We start from the raw sequence: 22,304 nt of genomic DNA, 5'->3' as shown, positions 1-22,304 counted from the left end.
GAGTAATATTCCATTATATATATAACCCATCTTCTTTGTCCATTCACCTATCAGTAGACACCTGGGTTCCATAACTTGACTATTATAATTAATACTTCAATAAACATGCCATGTATGTCTCTTCAAATTGGTGTTTTAATTTTCTTGGATAAATATTCAGAAGTGGAATGCTCGATCATATGGCAGTTCCATTTTTAATATTTTGAGGAGCTTCCATACTGTTACATAGTGGCTGCACCAATTAACATTCCCACCAACAGTGTATGAAGATTACCCTTTCCCCACATCTTTGCCAACACTTGTTATTTTTTTGTGTTTTTGATATTAACCCTTCTGACTAGTGTGAGGTGATATCTCACTGTGGTTTTGATTTGCATTTCCATGACGATTAGGGATGTTGGGCATCTTTTTATCTTTTGTTTTGCCATGTGTATGTCTTTAGAAAAATGTCCATTCAGTCCTCTGCCCCATTTTAAAAATTGGGTTATTTGTTTTTTATAGTAAGTTGTATAAGCCCTTTATATATGTTGGTAATTAACCCCTTATTAGATGTATGATTTGCAAATATCTTCTCCCATTCAGTAGGTTGCCTTTTTGTTTTGTTGCTGGTTTCCTTTATTATGTAAGAGCTTTTTTAGTTTGATATAATCCTATTTGTTTATATTAGTTTTTGCTGGCCCTTTCTGAGGTGACTGGTCCAAAAAAATATTGCCAAGACTGATGTCAAAGAGCTTACTGCCTATGTAAAATTCTCTTAAGAATTTTATGGTTTCAGGTCTTTAATCCATTTTGAGTTTATTTTTGTATGTGGTATAAGATAGTGGTGTAGTTTGTTTTGCATATAGCTGTCCAGTCTTCCCAACAACATTTTTGAAGATACTGTCATCTCCCCATTGTATATTATTGTTTCCTTTGTCATAGATTAATTGACCATGCATGTGCTTGTTTATTTCTGGGCTTTCTATTCTATTCCATTGGTCTATGTGTCTATTTTTTCTGCCAGTACCATACCATTTTGATTACTAGAATCTTGTAGTATATGACAAAGTATAGTTTGAAATCAAGGAATTTTCATACATATCACAGCCGCTGTGATATGTATGAAAACAACCAATTTTTCATATGCTAGATTTGTATCTTGCAACTTTACTGAATTCATTTATTAGTTCTAATAGTTTTTTGGTGGAGTCTTTAGGATTTTCTCCATATAGTATCATGTCATGAGCAAACAGTGATAGTTTTACTTCTTCCTTGGATGCCTTTTATTTCTTCCTGTGTGATTGCTGTGGCTAGGACTTCTAGTACTATGTTGAATAAAAGTGGCAGGAGTGGACATCCTTGTCTTGTTCCTGATTTTAGAGGAGAAGCTTTTCACCACTGAATATGATGTTAGCTGTGATTTTGTCCTATATGACCTCTATTATGTTGAGGTATATGTTCCCTTTATACTCACTTTGTTGAGAGTTTTTCTCATAAATGGATGTTGAATTTGGCAAATGCTTTTTCTTCGTCTGTTGATATGATCATATGTGGTGTATCATGTTGATTGATTTGTAGATGGTGAACTATCTTTGCATCCTTTGAATAAATCCCACTTGATCATGGTGTATGATCCTTTTAATATATTGTTGAATTGGTTTGCTAATACTTTGTTGAGAATTTGTGGATCTGTGTTTCATTAGAGATATTGGCCTATAATTTCCTCTTTTTTTGTGGTATCGTCTGGTTTTAGCATCAGAGTATACCTTGATACAAATGAAAATGGAAACACTATTTTCCAAAATCTGTGGGACATAGAAAAAACAGTTCTATGAAAGGAGTTCACAAGTGACACAGGCCTAACTCAAGAAACAAGAAAAATCCCAAATAATTTAGCTTTATATTTAAAGGAACTAGAAAAAGAAGAATAAACAAAGCCCAAAGTTAGTAGAAGGAAGAAGATAATAAAGTTTAGAGTGGAAGTAAATAAAATAGAGACTAAAAAAAGAAAAAGGAAAGACAAATGAAACTAAAAGTTGGTTCTTTGAAAAGATGAACAAACTGATCCTCTAGTCACACTCATGAAGGAAAAGATAAGGCCCAAATAAATGAAATCAGAAATGAAAGGGGAGAAATTACAACTGACTCCACAGAAACACAAAGGATTATGAGACTACTATATGCCAACAAATTGGAAAACTGAGACAAAATACATAAATCCTAGAAACATAGACCTTCCAAGATTGAATCATAAAGAAATAGAAAAATCTGAATACACTGATTACAAGTATTGAAATTGAAATCAATAATTAAAAAACTCCAGAAAATGAAAGTTGAGGACCAGACAGCTTCACAGGTGAATTTTACCAAACATTTAAAGAAAGGTTAGCACCTTTTCTTAAATATACTCCTAACTGAATATGAATAATACAGCTTGCTAAAGGAAACCAAAGTGTCTATAGTTGAGAAGGAGTCCCATCAGATATCCACCCTATAATAAATGGAGACTCTTCTGATAAAGGAATTAGAGGTTTCCTTGAGAGAAGTGCTCCTCTCGCAAGATGTATACTTCTGTGTTATCATGCAGTATAAGGAATCTGAGATTAACTAAAAAGAGATGTAGAGGACTTTATATTTCGGAGGACTGGTTTTGAAAGCAAAACAAAGGCGTGCAACATGGAGTGTACACTGCTTACCTGTATTGCAGGGGGCACTGTATTCAGCAAAAGCTGCTTCATCTGAAAGACACAATGGGAGAAAAGCTCAAGAAGTGCAACTTCAATGGGACAAGGTTTCATGCAGAGGCTTTGACATAGACTGCAAACTCTACTGGATCAGAAAATGCATCATTGCAGAATTGTCAGCTCTGGGGAAATAGATAAAATTGGTCAAGGAATTTCCACTCTTGATTGATATAATTGGACATAACCATAATTGAACAACATTGATACAATCTCATTCTCTGGAGGAAAAATAAAAGCTCATTCATACTATAGTACAAGAGGGATAACTGTAGGTATGTGTCCTTTCAGCTGTCTTTAAATATCTGCTTCTTTTTTCCTTCATGATACTTTCTTAGACTTTTCTCCTAGTCTGAAACATGCATCATATTCCTCTCCACTAATCAGAATAATACCCACCCTTATCTTCCAACTTTAATTTTACTTTCTGTGGTTCCAGTGACCATTCAGGCTATATAGTTCTTTCCCCATTTCTAACTTCCTACTGTAATTATTTGTATAATTCTCTAGGCTTTTATTTATTTGTTTTCATTGTTATGTAGCTTTTTAAGGAGGTTTATATATCTCTTTATCTGTAGGTACTTCTTGTAAAACTCTTAGTACCATGGATCAATTTGCATGATTGTTAAGTTTATGTTTTAGGTGGTATTTTGTAGGCTAAGTTAACCGGCAAAAAGTATGGATGACAGAATATGTTGAAACCAGGACTTATTCACAAATGTCTATCACACTCTAATTCCCTTATTATGGGCTGAGAGTTTGTATTTAGGGTTCTTAGCTCTCTTTTACTCACCTGTCTCATAGTAATCATAAACTTTCACAATAGCAGGTTTCAGGTCTCTTACAGGGATGTCTTGTGTAACAGTGAAGGAAAAACTCAGTGCCTGACTGCTAACCTGGAAAAGGAAAGGGGAGATGATCCAGAACCAGGGAGGCCTCATCTGCATCTGGTGCAATTATAAATGGGATTAGACATGATTCAGTCTTTATCTTTTGAAAAGCAATTCTTAGCTAGCTAATAGCATTCAATCTCCAACCAGCTGTGCTCCCTAACTGCTTATATATGTGGATGGCAATAAGGGTTTTAGAGTAGGAACCTGTGGAACTAGAGAAAGGATTGCTTAGAGTAATGAAAAGTTTATCAATCTTTTAAATAAGACAATTCATATTCCTCCATAGTACCTAATACATGGCTCTGCTCATAGGAAGAGATAAATTCCTTATATTGGCAGGCTGACTCTATCCATATTAATATTTCCAAATATCTAGAAAACAGATATTTTTCAAAGTGCAAACATATATGTATAAAATCAGAGTGGTGTTCTTGGGTTGTTAAGGAAATCACATTACTCTGTGATAAAACTTACTGTGATTAATCCATTTAGACTGATAGCATATCTATCATACCTACTTGTTATCTATCTATCTGAGTAAGGGCAGGGACATGGGACAAGCATCATGATTATTTTTTCCTGCCTGTGATAAAAATGCCAAGATATAAACAGCATAGTAAACCATCCATTTTAAGGCTAAGATTCCATTTTAAAAACCAGGGAGTTAGGAGGTAAGATTCCTAACATATTCTTTGGTAATCAGTCAACAACCTGTCTTAAGACAGGGCAAGCAGTCCTAAATGATGTTCCCAGTGCTTAAGGGTAACCACTATCTTGGAGAAGAACAGGATTGATAAATTCCTTGTGTTAAGTTTGTCTTACAGAATATCTAGAGGACTGACTGTGGATGGTGACATAATGTCTCTCACTGGAGAAAGACATCACGAGACCACAAGTCAAACCTACACACACCCCAAACCCTGGCTGCCCTTTGCCCCATTCTTGAAAGCCATAAAAGACAGAATCCCAAGCCCTTAAGTGCACCTCCGTTGCCCACACTGCCTTTACTTCCAGTGTGTACTTTTTTTTTTGCCTTAAATAAAGACTTCTCACTGCTCAACTTACTGTTTTGTCTCTGCATTCTTCCAGTGGTAAGCGTCTGTTACTTTGCTATTTCATTCTATTTTCTAGACTTAAACAGTCTTCCCTCTGTTCTACTTCAGACAAGTAGGGAGGGGCTACAAAGATCTCTGATTTGGGCTTGCAAGTTCTCATCACCTGGGTGACCCAGACAGGACTGCAGCTGTATGATCATACTCTTCAGTAGCCTGCCCCAAAATCTCCTTTCTTTGTCTTTGGGAAGTTCTCAGAACATATTCTCACTCCATCCAGTGCTCTGTGGCTCCTGCAAATCCTGGGCTGGTAGGGGCTTAGTTCCCACGCTGTGCAGATCCAAGCGGACACTGGATGCCAGGTGACCCTGGCTTTAGGAGTTGGCAAGGAATCTGCCCCATTTTGAGCAGGAGTTCAGTGAACTTCCCTTTCCTCCCTCTGTTCTCCCTTGCTCTCTGCTGCCTGCAAGTCAGCTGCTATTCCATGATACTCTTGCTTTGATGAATTCCTTCCTTACCTACACTCATCTGACCTGTTCAAGAATTCTTTCTTGTTCAGAGTCAAGAACCCTCCCCCATCCAGACTGAGGTTTCACCTAGTGTTTAGGGAGAGACCTCCCCAGATGCAGCTGTCCAACAATATATCTACCTATCTATCATCTATCTATACCTATACATACCAATCATCTATCAGTTGTCTAATTTTCTATATAAATATGTTAGGTGATACTGATATAATCACTGACCAACCCCTGGGAACATTTCCTATCCTTAATCAGCAACTTCCAACAGGATTTCTAGGTGACCAGGCCTTTTTGTGAAAAAGAATGTTTACTTGAAGTAAACAGAAATACTCATATTCTGATATTAATATGAACAAATCTATTCCACTGGCCTCCTTCAAACACCCTCATTTCTGACAGCCCAAGTTCCAGGAAAGCCTGCAATGAGGAATGAGAATTTAAATGATTATCTAATGGAACAGAAAATATATGCTTTTCCAAAAGCTCCCTTGTGATTGTTCTTCCCATATCATGTCCTTCCCAGGTGAAGAGACCCACCTAAAAAGATCACCTACCTGGATGTGTCAAGCAGGACTGCAGGGCCCTTACCTGTTCTATGTAAATCAAGACATTGCTGTTGCTCACTTCTGTCCTGCTAACATGGCTAGACAGTTAAAGCTGAGGAAAATAAGAGAAATCACCAGTGTTACTGAATAAATGAAGCCCTTGAGTGCTAAGAGGCAAGTGGACTGTGGGACTGAAATCTTTATTAAAAAAGCCAAGATTAAACTCCTTTAAATGGTTTTGGAGATACTTGTCCACTGGAATGGGAACAGGCATAGAAAACTGTGAACACCAACACTTAGATTCAAGACTGAACCTTCATACGACTGACTAATAGATATCCTTGGCTTTTGTTTGAAGATGAGGGACAATGATCCTCAAATTGGAAAACTATTCATTTGAGATTATGGATGTATCTTCCTCTAACACTGATCTCAGCTTTCTCTGAATTCCCACATATTTGAAGACTATACCAACAATTTTGATACTTAACTATATCTTGCCCTGAAATGTCACTTGATGGCTTCAATTACCCATTTTTTAATATTCTTAACTAGACTATAGGTTAATTAATTCAGACAACTTTCTTATATTTTTTGTATTGGCGTCTTGCACAATGCTAAACATATGCTTGGTATCAAATAAATTTAATTTTCTTAGTTTAGGGCCAGTGTTGCTTTGATGCAGGTTGACATTTTTAGGGTGCTGTTGGTATGGTTTTAGCTGGGGATGTAGAAAATTCAAATATCTAGCATCTACTTACCATTTTCACTGTTGGTTTCAAGGGAATGAAACCAGATACCATCTTTACATCAACAATCACCATGTTGGAGGTGGGGTGGCTCCCTGTGTAGCTGTAGACACAGGGAAGAAACAGGTATCATTATGCTTTGCTTCCTGCCCTCCTTTAAGGTCCAGCATAAGCCCTCGCATCTTTATGTAGTTTTCCTAACTACTGCCTTATCATCAGTGATATTTCCATTCCTAGAAATATGCTGTATAGCTTTAACAGTCAAATGAGTGGTTTTGAAAACTGACTGTATAGCAGAATCAGCTGTAGAGCTCATTAAAAACATAGATGCCTGAACAGAGCTCCAAAAATACTGAATTAAATCTCTGGGGGTGGAATCTGGTAATATACATTAAAAAAAATAAATATATATATACACACACAGATGTATATATATATATACATATATATGTATTTTTAAATTGGAATATAATTGATATACAATATTGGTTTCAGATGTGCAACATAGTGAGTTGATATTATATACATTACTAAATATAGCATTTTTTAATGATTATCTTTTTTTATTGAAGTATCATTGATATACAGTCTTATATTGGTTTCCAATGTATAATACAGTGGTTCAACAGTTACCCATATTATTAAATGATTATCTTTTTTAATATGAAAATTATCTACACAACTAGGCTATAAGAGGCCATGCCTGTATGTATACTCCCTGTGGCTACTTGAATGTATTTTTTGCTTATACATTTAACTTATTTGTTTATTGATGATGGACCAAATTGTGAATATTATTTTTTCTTTTAATCTGAGACCCAATTAGATTTTATAATATAACCAGAGTTACTTGTTCTATTCCAAGTAAAGCTTTTGAAGAGTGTTAGTGAATTATAAATTTTTTTTCTGTAGAAGGACAGAATTTTAAAAAGACTAGGGAGCCTTTCCTTTAGATATAAGGAAGAATGAGCCCATGTTATTATTGGAAGAAATTATATATTCTTCAACAGTGGTGGCAGGTAAGAATCCTGGAAGCAGAAAAATTGAACTCATAGCTATAAACTCTTCATTGTCCACATTGGTGAAGACATTAATTTTAGTTTTTCATTGACAAGGCAGAAACTTAATGAAGAGAGTTCCTTTAGGCCTTGAATCTATGTGCTCAAAAGTTCTAGGTAGCTACTATTTTTGGAACTAGAATACAGACAGATATTCTTACGTGACTTGTAGTGAGATTTGGAAGCTTCTGTGGGGTTCAGGTCCATCACAAATTTGGGGTATTGTCTGTATTTGCAGATTGAATGAAGATTCCTTCTTCTCCAAGAAAACATTGTATTTCAGAGCTGTCTGGGGGATATTATGAATAGAAATAGTTTCCAGTCCACAGAATCCTTTAATCTGTCAATTTCATTTCTCTTGATTTGCCCTTTTATTGCCCAGGTAGGAATAAATGGTTTCCACTTTCAGGAGGAAGGTTTATAGTTGAATCTCTCCACCTTTACCCAAGGGTCTTACCTGGAGGTATACACAGCCTTCCCCTGACACACTTATGGTGTACTCTCCGGGAATGTCTGGCAATGAGACCTGCTGTAGTAACAGGAGGTTGGTGTTCTCCACTTGGAATCTTTTTGAAAATTTCCCTGAAGACTGGATGGTCACTGAAGCAGCTTTCCCAGTTCCGGCAAAAGTGGCTGCTCCATATATGGACAAAGCATGCAGAGCCACCACTGTGTCCTAGAAGAGAGGTGTGTGAAAGTCCAGGATAGGGCCAAATTTGGGGGCTTGGGTTTTTCCCAAAGTCCATTTTTACTATTACAAAGCTGCCATGGACTTTTCTCCCTCATTATCTGAACTCTGGAAACTTCGACTGATTTCAATCTTTGATATATCTCAGAATCAAAAAGTTTATGTAATTTCCTGACACAGCTTGCTTTAGAGCTTGCAAGTTCTCTCACAGCAAGTGGGAAATGTATATATGAAGGGAGCTCGTCACCTAGGACTTGCTGTTCCTCTTCCTTTGCCTCTGACACCCACCATCTTCCCACAAAACTATAGCTTGTTCTCTCTTATCACCAAACTTCTACTTTCAGCATGCCTTTGAAGGTGATCAACAGGTGTTGGTCTCTGATCTGCACTGTAATCAAAGAAAAGGAAAAATTTATATAATTCCACTCCTCCCTAGGGTCTATCATTCTTTATCGATACTATTCTATAAGAATGTCCCTGCCCTAGAGAATCTTTCTTTTTAGAACTATTACTTCTTATTAAAAATGAGTCTTGAGTAGTGATTCTATAGCATCTTACTACGCTGATGGACAGTGACTGTAATGGGCTATGTGGGGGGGACTTGATGATGGGGAGAGTCTAGTAACCATAATGTTGCTCATGTAATTGTACATTAATGATAGCAAAATAGAAAAAAAAGGAGTCTTGACGCTGTCATTCAGACAATAGTGTAGAAAGAGAAAGCCAACATGGAGAGAGGGTGTTTCAATATCATAACGAAGATCATCCATTTCAGAGGGAAGATGGAGAGGATGAGGTGAACTGCAAACCATGTGGCACAGATAATTGACATTTCATTTCTCTATATTTCATCTCTCTGTTAGAGAAGTCCATCATTTTTTGCCACACTTCTCTGAAGATATATTCTACAATGTACACTCAGAATACAGAGAGTGGAAATGACAAGGTATTATGTTACAGGTATTTTTTTAGAAATACTATTTGATAGGACTAGATGTGTCTGGATAATAAAGTTAATGGTTTACAGTCCTGGTTGATCTCAAGTGTAGGGAATGGAGACAGGAAGTGTGAGTTTGTGTTACTTTTAAGAAAATCCAAAGAGAATCTGTGGCATAATCAGAAATAGATATTTGGATTCTGCTCCTGCTACAAGGGCTTTTAAGACCCTTGGAACCTCTGGAGGGATGAGTGTCTTCCTGTATGCTAATGAGGTGACTCTCGGAGGATGAGGGCTGGTTGGCAGAGGAACTGCCTTGTGATTGGAGGATTAGAACTTTAAGCCTGGATTGAGTTAATCTCCAGGGGCTAATGATTTAACCAGTCATGCCTATGTATGTATGTAACCCAGCAATGGGTTCCAAGAGCTTCCAGGTGCTTGGGGGGTGGTGTGCCTGGAGAAGGCATGGAAGCCCTGCACCCCCTTTCCACATACCTTGCTCTATGCATCTTTTCCTGCATTGTGTCCTTTATAATAAACTGGTACAGGCACACCTCAAAGATCTTGCCCGTTTGGTTTCAGACCATGTCAATAAAGTGAATATCGAAATAAAGTAAGTCAAGTGAATTTTTTAGTTTCCCAGTGCATATAAAAATTATGTTTGCACTATACTTTAAATGTACACTATACTTTAAATGTCTATTAAATGTGAAATAGCATGCTGTCTAAAAATAATCAATGTACATACTTTAATTAAAAATTACTTATTTTTGCTTAAAAATGCTATTATCTGAGCTTTCAGTGAGTCTTAATGTTTTTGCTGGTGTGAGGGTTTTCCCTAAATGTTGATTGAATAGTGTGGTGGTTGCTGAAGGTATAATTACTTAAAGTAATTCAACAGTGAAGTTTGCCACATGAAGTGACTCTTCCTTTCACAAATGATTTCTCTGTAGCATGAGATGCTGTTTGATAGCATTTTACACACAGTAGAATGTCTCTCAAAATTGGAATCAGTCATCTCAAACTCTGCTGCTGCTTTATCAACTAAGTTTACATAATATTCTAAATCTTTTATGGTAATTTCAACAGTCTTCACAGCATCTTTACCAGGAGTAGGTTCATCTCAAGAAACCTCTTTATTTGCTCTTCCATAAAAAGCAACTCCTCATCATAGAAAGTTTTTATCAAGAGATGCAGTAATTCAAATATTAACAATGAAGAAGTTTGAAATACTGGGAAAATTATCAAAATGTGACACGAATTGGGCAAATACTGTTGGAAAAGTGGTGCCTATAGACTTGCCACAAACCTTTCATTTGTAAAAAATGCAATGTCTGTGAAGTGCAGTAAGGCACAGCATAACAAAACGAGGTGTGCCTGTATTAGTTAAATGCTTTCCTGAGTTCTGTGAGGCATCCTAGCAAATTATCAAATTATCAAAAATGCCTGATTTATAGCTGGTTGGTCAGAAGTGCAGGGGACCTGGACTTGCAACTGGCATCTGAAGTGGGGGCAGTCTTCTGGGACTGAGCCCTTGACCTATGAGGTCTGGGCTAACTAGAGGCAGCTCTTGTCAGAAGTGTTGAGAGTAGAGAAAAACAATTTTCACTTTAGGATAATTTGTAAGTAAGCCTAAGAGATGCTTCTTGATGCAGTGGACACATGAAGATGTAAGTGAGTCCCTTTGGTACATACATCATTTCTTAGGCAATCTGCCTCTCAGTTTAACAGACTACTTCTAGGATTCTAGACTTTCCAGAATTTATGTCATTTCTGTAAGTTAAGATTGCAGTTCCTGATCAAAAGGTGGTATGGTGCAACCCTCCTTTAGTAAGTAAGGTATGGAGAGAACTCTAGTTCGCAGGCATAGGGACTAGGACAACTCATTTCGGGACAGTTCATTTTAGGCTCTTTTCCTTATTTCTTACAGACTCAAAATAAATAAGCTTTCCCTTGTTTCATGTGCTCTTCTCCTTTTTCTCTCCTCCTGTTATTACTCATTCGTCTCTTCTTCAAGCCGCCCAGCTGCACACCCTGACTCTAAAGGGGAAGAATCCTGGGCAAACCCCTGACCTGGGTGGAGGAGAAGCCCCCATGGGAATTCTGTTGCTTTGTGATCCACTTCACAGTGTGCGTTGCAGAGGTCAGGTTCTCTGGGGTCGGGGCGGGCTGGGCCGTGAGGTAAGCGAGGAGCACGTAGGACGTCATCTCCACCTCAGTGGAGGGAGCCTGCGGTGGGTATAAATGCCCCTCTGGTGCCTCAGGTTTCTGAGGTCGCTCCCAATGTATTACATTGTCTAGAGGATAAGAATGAAGAAAGAATGAAAACTACTGCTATTTAATGTATGGCTGTAAGTTTATATTTAGAAAGAAAGAAATTAACAAAAGTTGAAGTAAGCTTTTTGCTTCAAACATAATATCCCTAGATCAATGATCCCAGAATAAAAGTCTCAAATTGATATTATCTTATGTGGTTGAGGGAAATACTGAGGACAGAAATTCATAAGTTATGAATTGATCTACTATTGCAAATATTGTTCTAGTAGAGTTAGTAGAGATTTCCTCACTGGTTGGTACCTCCCCCCCAACCTTAAATGATCTGGTCATCGTTTAGGGTTTGTTGAAATGAGATATAAAACCTACCACTTAATTTCAGAGAGTTGTATTAGAAATAGTAAAATATGGAGGCTCTTATTATAGGTAACAGTGTCTTTGCTATCACTCTTAGTAGCTTCTACTCACCCTGATATATATTCATGTACCATAAAGAAAAGTATATATGTCAACTAAATTTATTTTTGTAAATAAGGGGAGATTGAAACACCGAATTCTCCTGTGATACTACTTTTACATGTCTTCTTCTCTTTACAACAAGATATGTCAGGGGAAGTTTGTATGCAAAAGGAGCATCGATCTCTTAGTGGGTGAGTTTACATAAAAATGTCAGCATTTATAGTGGTGTAGACCAAAAAGGGAGGCAATTTTCAGAAATTCAATATTCTCATTTTCCATCTAGTGGGAGTGGGTAGGGAGAAAAAAAAATTAACGTGTGCTCTCACCTTCTTTTATAGCTTCCTTATCAAGTGATTTCAGTATCTCTCTCCTCCTGTCCTGGTTACCAGCCAGGGCAAAGGCGTAGGCCAGCAGTGCCTTGGTGTAGACATGGCTGCCGTGGACCTCTTCCTGTGTGTTTGTCCAAGCTGACTCTAGGCAGAGCAGGGCACTGAGGACAACAGGGTGCTGTGGAGGGAGAGCAACGGCATCTGAGTCATGTGGACGGGTATCCTAGCAGGTCCTGGAATAAACATAAATACCATAGGATAAGGGGAACGAGTGCTTTCCAGATCCATCCATCTATCTATCCCTTCCCTGTCCATCTTTTTGGAACTCACTTCTTTTTTGGTCATGGTAAAAAGCCCATAACAGAATTCACTCTTAAAAAAAAGTTACTTTCTAATTAAGATGAAACGGATAAGGGTGAGGTGTGGGAGACCGTATGCTTTAGGATAACTTTGGCACATAGTCCAGGTCCTTACTGAGCAAGTGAATCTTTGATGAATTGATCCAAGTCTCTATCATTTTGGCAAATGCATTAGTATTGTGCAGATGGAAAGCTGGCATTTGGCATTTAAAGGACGATTATAACCACAGGACATTGGTTTCTTAGCAGTCTGGGAAGCTGAGGAAGTGATGTGGTACCTACAGTGATGGGGAGAGGGATCTCCAGAAGGGCGATAGTGATACAGGCAGAGAGGGTCACTTCGTCTTCCACGCCACCCTGGATGCAAGAGGGAGAGGGAGATTACTTCCACTTCTGAAGGCCTTGTGAAGGTGACCACTCCTCATGGTCAGCTGTTTCTCTTGCCTGGTTCCCTGGAAGTTCCTCTCAATTTATGTCTGTCTCCACTCTGTGAAGTACCATTTCCCCCCATGATTCCACTTTGTTTTCCTCAGCGGCATGCAGGTTTATTCTCCCGTATCATTGCCCTCCTTTACTTCCCGGTCCTTTCCTTTAGGGATTCCTGTGTACCTTCTTCTAATATACCTGCACCCTTGGACAAATTACCATTAGGGAGGGCAGGAGGTTAAGACCTAGCTTACAAAGCTCTCACCTTAAGGGCATTGTTGAGCAGTGACCCAGAGCTCCTGAAACAGCCATTGTCCTTCTGCTTTCGGGAGAGCCAGGCGAGGGCTTGGGTAATGTGTGCTTCATGGATGAAGATGTAGGTTCGAGCCTGGGCAAAAGTCTTGAGCACGAAGGCTGTGAGCCTGGCAGGGGAGGAAGAGTGGGTGCCGAGGCCGTTTGTTCCCATGCAGCCCCTTCACCTCACAGGCACAGGTTCTCGGGCTCCCTCTCAACACTCGTGCGAGTCAGCGTTCTGACTGCTCGTAGCGGGGCAATCTGTTGATCCCCGACACCGCTCACTTCCTTCAGGCTGTGCTGGCTGTTACTCCTCGGCAGTGTGGTTCTAAGTGGTCCTCCCCTCCTTGCTCACTTTCTCGTTGCTTCAAGGATCCAGGCTCCACCTGCCGTGTTCTGGTGGCTCACTAAGACGTTTGCTCTCATACTAGGTTTTCTACTCTAGACGAGGAACACCTCTTCTGCAGACCCTCCTATGTGGAGTAACCTCTTGGCAGTGTTTTCTGCCTCGCAGAATTAAATACTTTTCCCCACATCTTTCTTTCCTCTCCTTCCACCAATCTCCTTTACACCCAAACCTCTCGTTTGCTTGTGTGTTTTGTCTCAGATGACCAGTGTCATTTAATACAAGATAGTGTGAAGAGTGGAGGTAGCTTTTCTAGTCCCCATTTTTGGTCACCCTTGGATGCTGAAAAATAAAGTGGCCATTTTTTTTTTTTTACTTATGATGGGTCTTAATATGAGAAAGAACAAAAATGGATGTAGGAGTCAAGGCAGGAAAACCTTCAGATGTGTCGCAGCTCTGCTGCTTACTATTTGTGTAACCTAGAGACATTTACTCAACACTGGGTGTAAGTTTCTACCCTTATAAGAAGAGGTTTCTAATATCTAATGTGTAGGGTTCCCTGAGGAATGAGTAGCAATACATGTACAAAGCCTGGCACATAAAACCCTTTTCTTACCAAGTGTTGCCTTGCTTCGGCCATTTGGTCCCCAAAGGCACTATAGGCACCGTCTCTGTGTTTGTAGCTCAGCTGCCTCTGATAACCTGGAATGGAAGGTTTCTGATGGCCCAGGAAGGAGCAGCAGCACATCAGAGAAGGAGAGGATCCCGAAACGTGCGAGCCCGGGGCACCGGTACGCCCTGGCCGCCTCGGCAATCGGGACCCCCAGCAGCAGTGCTCTTCTTGCCAGCGAGTTAAGCCTATTTGTGCAGAGAACATTTATGGTGACAAAGTGAGATTTCTGTCCCTTACCAGTACTGAGGTAGCCGATGGCCTTGAACTTGATCTCCTCAGTCAGCTGTTGTGTTTCATTCAGATATTTCAGTACATAGATATTAGGAGCAAACAGGACCATGTTCTGTTCTCTGCAGCCGTGGGGCATCTGGAGGAGATCTTGTGTGCTTTTTATGGCACCGCCTAGAATGTCACCTGGGAACGGAAGATGAGAAGTCGGAACACTGATAACAGGCCGATATCATTAAGAACAAAAGACTCCGATATTTAGGTCATTCGAAAGCTGGCTTGGAGGAATTATAACTTGCATGGAGGGTCAGGCCAGAAACCAAGTAGAAATTGAAGGGAAAAAATAGAGATATGAAAAAAGATTGAAGAGATGAAGTATAGTTAAAAGTTGGATTTGAAAAAAGCGGAGAGAGTGGGTTGGTTATTGTCGCAAGTTCTTAAGGGGTAGAGTGACTCACCCAAAACTGAGAAAGAGGCCCTGGCTGATTCTTCCACTACTTTTGGTGGGAGCTTCAGGGACAATTTTTCAGACACCCCAACATCTAGATAAACAAACAAGTAAGATCCAAAGAAGATTATCAATGGTGACTACTTTTCTGAAAAATCCCAAGGCCAGTGGTTTTGGGAATGCACCTTAGATGTGCTACCTCCTTAAAAAATGACCTCGATTTTAATACTCCAAATTTACATTTGCTGGTATTGTGTGGCTTGCCAAGCTATGTCTTATCCTTTTTTATTATCCATTGCATTAAATGCACAGCAGCTGTCCAAAAGAGGGCTACCAGTTTTCTGTGATACATGCTTATTTAATTCTATGGAGGTCTTCTTAAAATGTTTTATAGCTGTATGAAGATAATGCATTTTTTTTGCTTCAAGTTTTAGTTTATGAATGACTAGATATCCAACATACAAGAATACATGAATGGACACAGTAAACATGGTTCTTTGCTGCTCTAGGGTAACTGCTCTCTGTTGCTCTGATCTCAGTAGGTTTCACTCACTACTCAGGGATATTACTTTCATGGAAGTCCTTGATATAGGTGCCTGTGTGGGATGGGTGGGAGGTAGATTAGTTTGTAATGATGAAGCTTCAGGAAAACAATGATAAGAATATATCCTTTACTAGTCTACTCTTGGGAATTTCAGAGATAAGCAAGTTTTATTAATCTCCAGTGACTCTCTTCATAACTTCTGCCTTTCATACAAAAACTTTTTACAACTTTCAATAATTGTAAAACAATTTTCTTTAGGTGTACTGCATAAATAGGATGTTTCACTTTTGTTTAAATTATTTACTTTATCTGGCCTCTGCTTTGTTACATTTTTTTAAGATAATAGATTTTACTGTATGAACTTGCCTTAGAATTAAAACCTTTTAAGCAGCATCATTCATTCTTTTAACAAATATGCACCGAGCAACCCCTTTGTGCTAGTCACTGGTCTAGGCACTGGGGTTACAGTCATGAACAAAAATAGACAAAATGTCTGCTCTTGTTAAGCTTGCATTCAGTGGGAGATTAATCTTTTATGATAAATTCTTACAGCCTCTTCTCAAATGAGTTCAGTATACAGTGGTAAAAGAGCAAGTAATATCACAAAAATGAGAGAAAAATACTATGACAACTGTATTTTCATGACTTGGTACAGGTTATGTGTGGAATGTCTTCGGTCATAAAAACTTAGTTTTTATATAAGCTCTAAGGTCAGAAATACATGTTCCTTCACCAAGTATTCTCTATCGTATTCCATTAGCTTAGACACACTCCATTAGCTTAGACATTGATTTTGACCTCTTTGTGGCTATTCCTGAGGTCCCTTTCTAAGCCCTTGTATGTGCTGGACAAAGAAATTCCTATACTCTAAAAAAAGAGCTACAAATGAAAAACAAAAACATCTTAGTTGAACCCTCATGTACTATTAATAGCTATGTTAACACAATGAAGAAACTTGATCTGATGACTCAGTTTTCTTGTTTGTCTAATGTGCATAAGGTACTTGTTGTCCCAACTTCTGGGATATTCTAGGAATATTGCAAAACCAAATGAGATGATTTATACAGAAAATAATTTGTTGTAATATAAGTGCTGCCATCTTCTTCTTGCTGTTTTGAATGACTCTTACCTGATGCACAGAGTAAGGAGTTGAAGGTATATTCCTGCTTGATTCCTTCAGGCTTGGGTGGAAAGAAGGAGAAGAGAGATGAGAAGGGATTGAGCTTCCAAGTAAAAAAAACAATATGGGTTATAAGTGGGTATCTAAATCCTCCCTACTTGTGAAGTGATGGGCTTGAGTTAGATGATTGCAAATTTCCATTACAGCAGTAAAAACCTGGAAGTATGAGAAGTTTGGAGGACCCCAGGTGACAGAGACAAGAATAAAGAAGGATAATTAAGAGAAAAGGGAGAAACAAGTGAGGGGAACAGAGGCGAGAGGTGTGATGAAGGAAAAGTAATAGGTACAAAATTTATCCAGTTAAATTTTCAGCTACTGGGAAAATGGCTAAAAGGCAAGAGCAAAAACAAAACACCAAACTTGTCATATGCTGTGAAGTATACTGAGTTCATGTAAAATTCTTTTTTTTCATATTATTATTCATTCTTCTTTTACCCAAAGATTATAGATAGTATTGCTACCATTTTCTGGACTCATCATGGCTATCAAACAAGACAGGCTTACTCACCTCAATTAATAGAAGTTTGACAACTGTGTCTTTTCTCCCAATTTCAGGAACCGTAGCCACCTCAGTACCACAGAGCTCTGAGGTCTGCAGTGTTTCTGCACTCACAGAGAAATTCACATTCCCTGAAACAAAGGAAATCCATAAAAAAAAAGATCCCAGCAAACAAACAATCCATGTAAGTATGGAGGTCCCGTGGTACTCTCTACACTCCCAAGATCCACAAGGCATCCTATGTTCCATGAGCAATTCCAAGACTTGCTCCTTATTGAAGGATCTCACAAGTATAGGTCCAGAAACAGCAAGCACCTGGAATCTAGTGTTTGTGGACCCCAAAGAGGAGAACCTAATTTAAGAAACTTTCCTATATTCATCATCTTTGAGAGAGCTTTCACTCACCTAGTGTCCTGGGAGTTACCAGCCAGGACACAGTCTGTCTCCCATTTGCACAGAGGCAGTAAGAATCTTGGTCTTTGTCTGCAGGGATAGCTGCGAAGTCAGGAGACTCTTGCAGCTGCACACTCACCTGTAGCCCCGCAAGGGACAGAGAGGCACAAAGGTATGAGTTTCAAAAGGCAACAAGTTGATGTATAGGATGGGGTAAGTGAAAGAGCCTGGGGTGAAGTTAGGTGTTAAATGGGGACATGGAGGAGCACTTTTGGAAAGCATGGGGTTGAAAATGACATAAGCCGAGACTATTTACACAAAAAAGTTGTATAAACTTTATATAGAAAACATACATTTATGAATGTTTAATAGAAATATAAGCATATTTATTTGCTTTTTTGTTTTGGTGCCAATAGTGCAGGATAGGAAAAGTTGACCACAGCATGTTTCCCTGAGGAAATTTATCTACTAGCTTAGACTCTTGAGAATTCTCCCAGCTTATTTTGTGGCTATAGTCCAGCTTGAGTGTCTTCCAGGACACTTCTAGGCTGTAAGTGGCTCCTGTCCTCAAGGTGTTTTTACTGGCAGGACATACAAGATGCCCAGGGAGAATTAAGTTACATATAGTTAAATGCAATTCGTGTTTGAGAAGAAGTACAAAGAAAGTGTCAGGGATTTAGAGGAAGACTTAGAAAATCTAAATAATGGGACTGAACAGTACTGGTTTATCTCATTTTTAGGCTCTCAGCCTAGGTTATAATAAAATAGTTTTGAAAACATGAGAAACAAAATAAAATTGAGATCTGGAGTTTGCAGATTTCACAAGTGTCTTATATATTTTTTTTTGAAAAAATGTGCTTGTTATGTCCCTTCTTACTTTGAACCTGATCATTACTGGTGTGGTAATATACATAATTGGAGCTGGGATAGCTCAGAGATCTGGAAGAGGTGCTCTGAGCCAAACCCAATCTTTTGTGAATGCTTAATTTGGGGGAGGGAGTCCTTACCCGGATGCATTTGGGAAGGTAGTTAAGGACAGTGGCCTTGAGTGTGAAGGCCTCTCCGCGGATCACAGAGTAGGGCATTGTGAGCTCCACAAAGAAGGGCTGGAAGGCTTGGAGAGAAGCAGTCGGAGAGAGACCAAGCCCAGTGTCATTGGACAGGCAGAGGGCCCCTGCCTTCCACTCAGTGATGGTATCGGGGACTCTTATTCCGACTTCAGCCACACCTGAGGAGCTGGGAGGACGGCAATGTGGAGAACAGGAAGTGAGCCAGAAAGTCGGTTATTTCTAAGATGGTAACTGATGAGTGTGACCCAGACATTAAGAGTGTAATCAGGGCCCAAGATGGACAAATGGAAGGCATTTCAATGGCCCTATTTCCCCAACCATGGTCATGCCTCCCACACCACCTTCAAGTCTACTACCATTAGAAATCTGTACAAATCCATGAGAACATGGATTTGCAGGTGTCACTGAACTTCCTTCTCCAAAATACCATCTGAAAATTTTATAAGTAATAATTCTAAAAATGGTTTGCTCCATGTAGGATTGCTTCCTGTTTGTTGTCAACATAGTGTCCTTGAATGGTGCTAAACATTAGAAACCCAGATAACATTAGTCACTGTGTTCATTTTCTGGAAGTGCCAGGAATACAAATATGTCTGTAATTGGTGAGTTGTTATAATTAGACCAATGTTTTATAAATTAGCCTAGTCCTGTCTTGAAATGACAGAAATTAATTAGAAAAATAGTTGGAAGTAATGAAGTCATGTTTTCACATCTAAAGCAAGTGGTAAAAATGGAAGTTACTCACTTGACTACTATCAAGTCCCAGATCCAGGTTTCAGGGAAATAGTTTCGTACAGTCTCAGTGAACGGCTGTATATGGAAATTTTCAATCACTTCATTCTGTTTCACAAAAGGAAGTGCCACTATGGATATGACAGTGCAAGAAAAGGATATACTGCTTTGAGAAGATATTTCCATACAATATGACACAAATGAATAATGTGGCTAAATATTTAGTTTTCTGACTAAAATTAAAATGTTATGACAATTGCACTGAAAACAATGTGCCAGGTCAGTCATTTTCTGGATGAGTAGAATCTTTGTCAAAAATACAAATGGCAAAATACTGGAGGAAGCATAATCTAGCATCGACAGAAAAACAGTATGTATTTTTGGGGTTGGGATAGCTGGGGAGGGTTACCAAAAAGAGAGTAGAACTTGTAACTTAGACGGAAGCAAGAACCATAATATCACTTTCAGGCAAGTGTGGCTTTAAGAGGAATCATTTGAATAACTAACGACCAGAGCCGAACAAGCCAACATATTAGTAGAGAGATTCTTGTAGTGTATTCTTTCTGTAAATCAATAGAATCAAACTCAATACTTTGACTCTGTTTTCAATTGGTAGAAAAGGTAAGAAAGGGAAAGTACAAACTTCCTAACCAAAAACAAACAAAAGGGAAAAGTTACTATCAAGTGTATTTCTTTGGTGAGGCAATGGAAAATTGTGGCACAAGAATCATACATTGGTTTGGCATTGCAGAAAATGAAAATCCTGCAACTAGTAAATGAGGTTTTTGGTCTGCCTTTTCTTAGAACATGTCTATATACAGATTCAGAGTTAAGGCTTTTGAGTATTTTCTTCTTGAATTGATTTGTTTTCAGAACTAACTTGTGAAGAACAGATAAAATGAGGAGACACATTACAGCAACTGTTTCCCCAGCCCTTATATGCTTCATTTCTCTAGGCCTTTCTCTCTAAATGGCCACTGACCTCTTACCTTGGCCTCTGACTTTCTACTTAACTTTCATTCCACAGTTTTCAAATGTCTCAGTCCTCCAATTAGTAGCTTCAGTTTCTGCAGGTAAGTTAATTTATCCAGTATGTACAGCAGGGACAGTGCCTAAGGTCCCTAATGCTTTTAGGAACCCATGAAAATATTTTAATTTCTTCTCAAATCAAGATGAAAAAAATAGGTACAATCCAGACTGAATGATATTTGTCTTTTGCCAACATAGTTACAAAATAATTTTTAATTCTTTTTTTATGAAAGTAGGGGCCCCCATGGGCAGGAATATCTGGGGCCTAGGAAAGTCCTAATGCATCTTGCATGGATGCATTTATTTATTTAGCACATTTATTTCCAATTTCTCCAGCTTTTACAAGCGACTGCTATTAACAGCAATTACAAGCTTTGGTTTATAATTTAAAAACAAATTTTACAAGCAATTAATCTTCCTCTGTAATGTGATCACTCTCCTTTTTCTTATTATCTTCCATGACAATGTCAGAGTCCTGCCCTATCTCCTTACAAGTATCCAGTCTTACGTATTATTGTTCAGTAAAAAATTAGCTAACTCCACTGATAATAGTTTCCTGTGTTTCTCCTGACATGAAGGTTTTTTTTGGCTTCTTTGTTCACCAGATAAATGTGCCTTGTTGTCCATAAAATAGCATCCAATGATTTTCTATTTACTGTTCAGATGGAGTCAAGATGAGCTAATCATTTCCCCTCAGAAATACTTTATTTCTTTTATTGTTTACTATTCACAGACAAAAAGTGATAAATTATGACATTTTATTTTTCATGCTTAGAGTATATCTGTATTTTATTTCTATCACTAACTAGCTCAGCTTTTTATACCCCTTTATTGGTCTTGGTCCTGCTACCATAGTCTTTCTTTAGGTCATTCTCAAGAGCTATGTTATCTACTCTGTACAGTGTCATGTCTGAATGTAGTATGTGGTTTCTCATAAAGATGTCAACCAATATTACTCCAAGGAATTTCCCTAGGGATTACAGATTATCTCATACTGCACTATTGTATATACCCGACATTGTTCTACATCCATCTCAGAAATGACTGTTCTTGATACCCTTTTTCCATCTATTACACCTGTTTTAGAGCTTCATCATTCTTTTGTATTCATACCTGTGGACTTTTTTAGCTTTCAGTAAATAGTAATAAAATATAAAAATCACACTAATTCTGGTCAACTTGCATATCCTAGAAAATTACCTGTGTTGAATATAGTCTATTTTGGAGTGGACTCCCATTATCATTTTCTTTTCCTTTATTCCTTATTTATAAATCTAGTGTCTACAGATAATAATATCTCTATTATAGTAATATCTTTCTATAGGTAAAGAATAATATCTTTATTATAATAGTATCTTTCTACAGATAAATTATATATCTATCCTTGTGACCTACTTTGAGAAATACATGTTCAAAATCTGTGTCCTCTAATATTTGAAATGCATTTTATAAGGGTGTATTTCGGAAAATAGGAATGCTGTTTCGAAAGCGTAAGTTTATTTACAGAGCTGTGCCATGAGTTTATTTACAGACTAGTACTTAAATTTTGCTTAGGAAATGATTCTTTAAGTTGCCCTTAGTAATCACATCATATGAATACCTTACATCATATTATTGTATAATGTCAGAGGGATATTTAAAGAACATTTGTTTTGATTCCCTTATTTTACTAATAACACTGAGGCTTAGAGAAGAGGATTGTTGTGTCTGATGCCACATATCAGGACTTTTGGCTCCTACTTGGTCTTTTAAAAAAAATATGCCAATGGGTAATGTATTGCCAGATGATATTTTGGAAAATGTTCAAAAGAATGGGTAGAATCAGAGGGGAAAAATGACGGACCATGGGCTCAGA

General features: G+C 38.3%; 2 protein-coding genes across 2 annotated transcripts in view; one reads left to right on the top strand and one right to left on the bottom strand.

Annotated features, from left to right (window-relative positions):
* Positions 1–22,304, bottom strand: part of LOC108385630 (alpha-2-macroglobulin-like) — a 50,615-nt gene that overhangs the window by 7,663 nt on the left and 20,648 nt on the right. The window contains 19 exon segments of the mRNA XM_073223890.1: positions 2,676–2,717; positions 3,514–3,616; positions 5,778–5,846; positions 6,496–6,586; positions 7,703–7,830; positions 7,999–8,217; positions 11,240–11,463; positions 12,226–12,406; positions 12,870–12,944; positions 13,279–13,435; positions 14,270–14,287; positions 14,289–14,355; positions 14,564–14,740; positions 15,013–15,096; positions 16,676–16,727; positions 17,235–17,356; positions 17,631–17,757; positions 18,626–18,854; positions 19,434–19,551. Of these exon segments, the coding sequence (XP_073079991.1) occupies positions 2,676–2,717; positions 3,514–3,616; positions 5,778–5,846; positions 6,496–6,586; positions 7,703–7,830; positions 7,999–8,217; positions 11,240–11,463; positions 12,226–12,406; positions 12,870–12,944; positions 13,279–13,435; positions 14,270–14,287; positions 14,289–14,355; positions 14,564–14,740; positions 15,013–15,096; positions 16,676–16,727; positions 17,235–17,356; positions 17,631–17,757; positions 18,626–18,854; positions 19,434–19,551 (2,283 nt within the window).
* Positions 1–22,304, top strand: part of KLRG1 (killer cell lectin like receptor G1) — a 77,438-nt gene that overhangs the window by 50,898 nt on the left and 4,236 nt on the right. The window contains exon 6 of the mRNA XM_073223889.1: positions 17,282–17,409. Within this exon, the coding sequence (XP_073079990.1) occupies positions 17,282–17,290 (9 nt within the window). The 3' untranslated portion in view covers positions 17,291–17,409. The remainder of the gene's footprint in view (positions 1–17,281; positions 17,410–22,304) is intronic.

Source organism: Manis javanica, chromosome 15, assembly GCF_040802235.1.
Source record: "Manis javanica isolate MJ-LG chromosome 15, MJ_LKY, whole genome shotgun sequence".
Taxonomy (NCBI): domain Eukaryota; kingdom Metazoa; phylum Chordata; class Mammalia; order Pholidota; family Manidae; genus Manis; species Manis javanica.
Note: the sequence above shows the minus strand (reverse complement) of the source record. Positions and strands in the feature narration are given on the sequence as shown.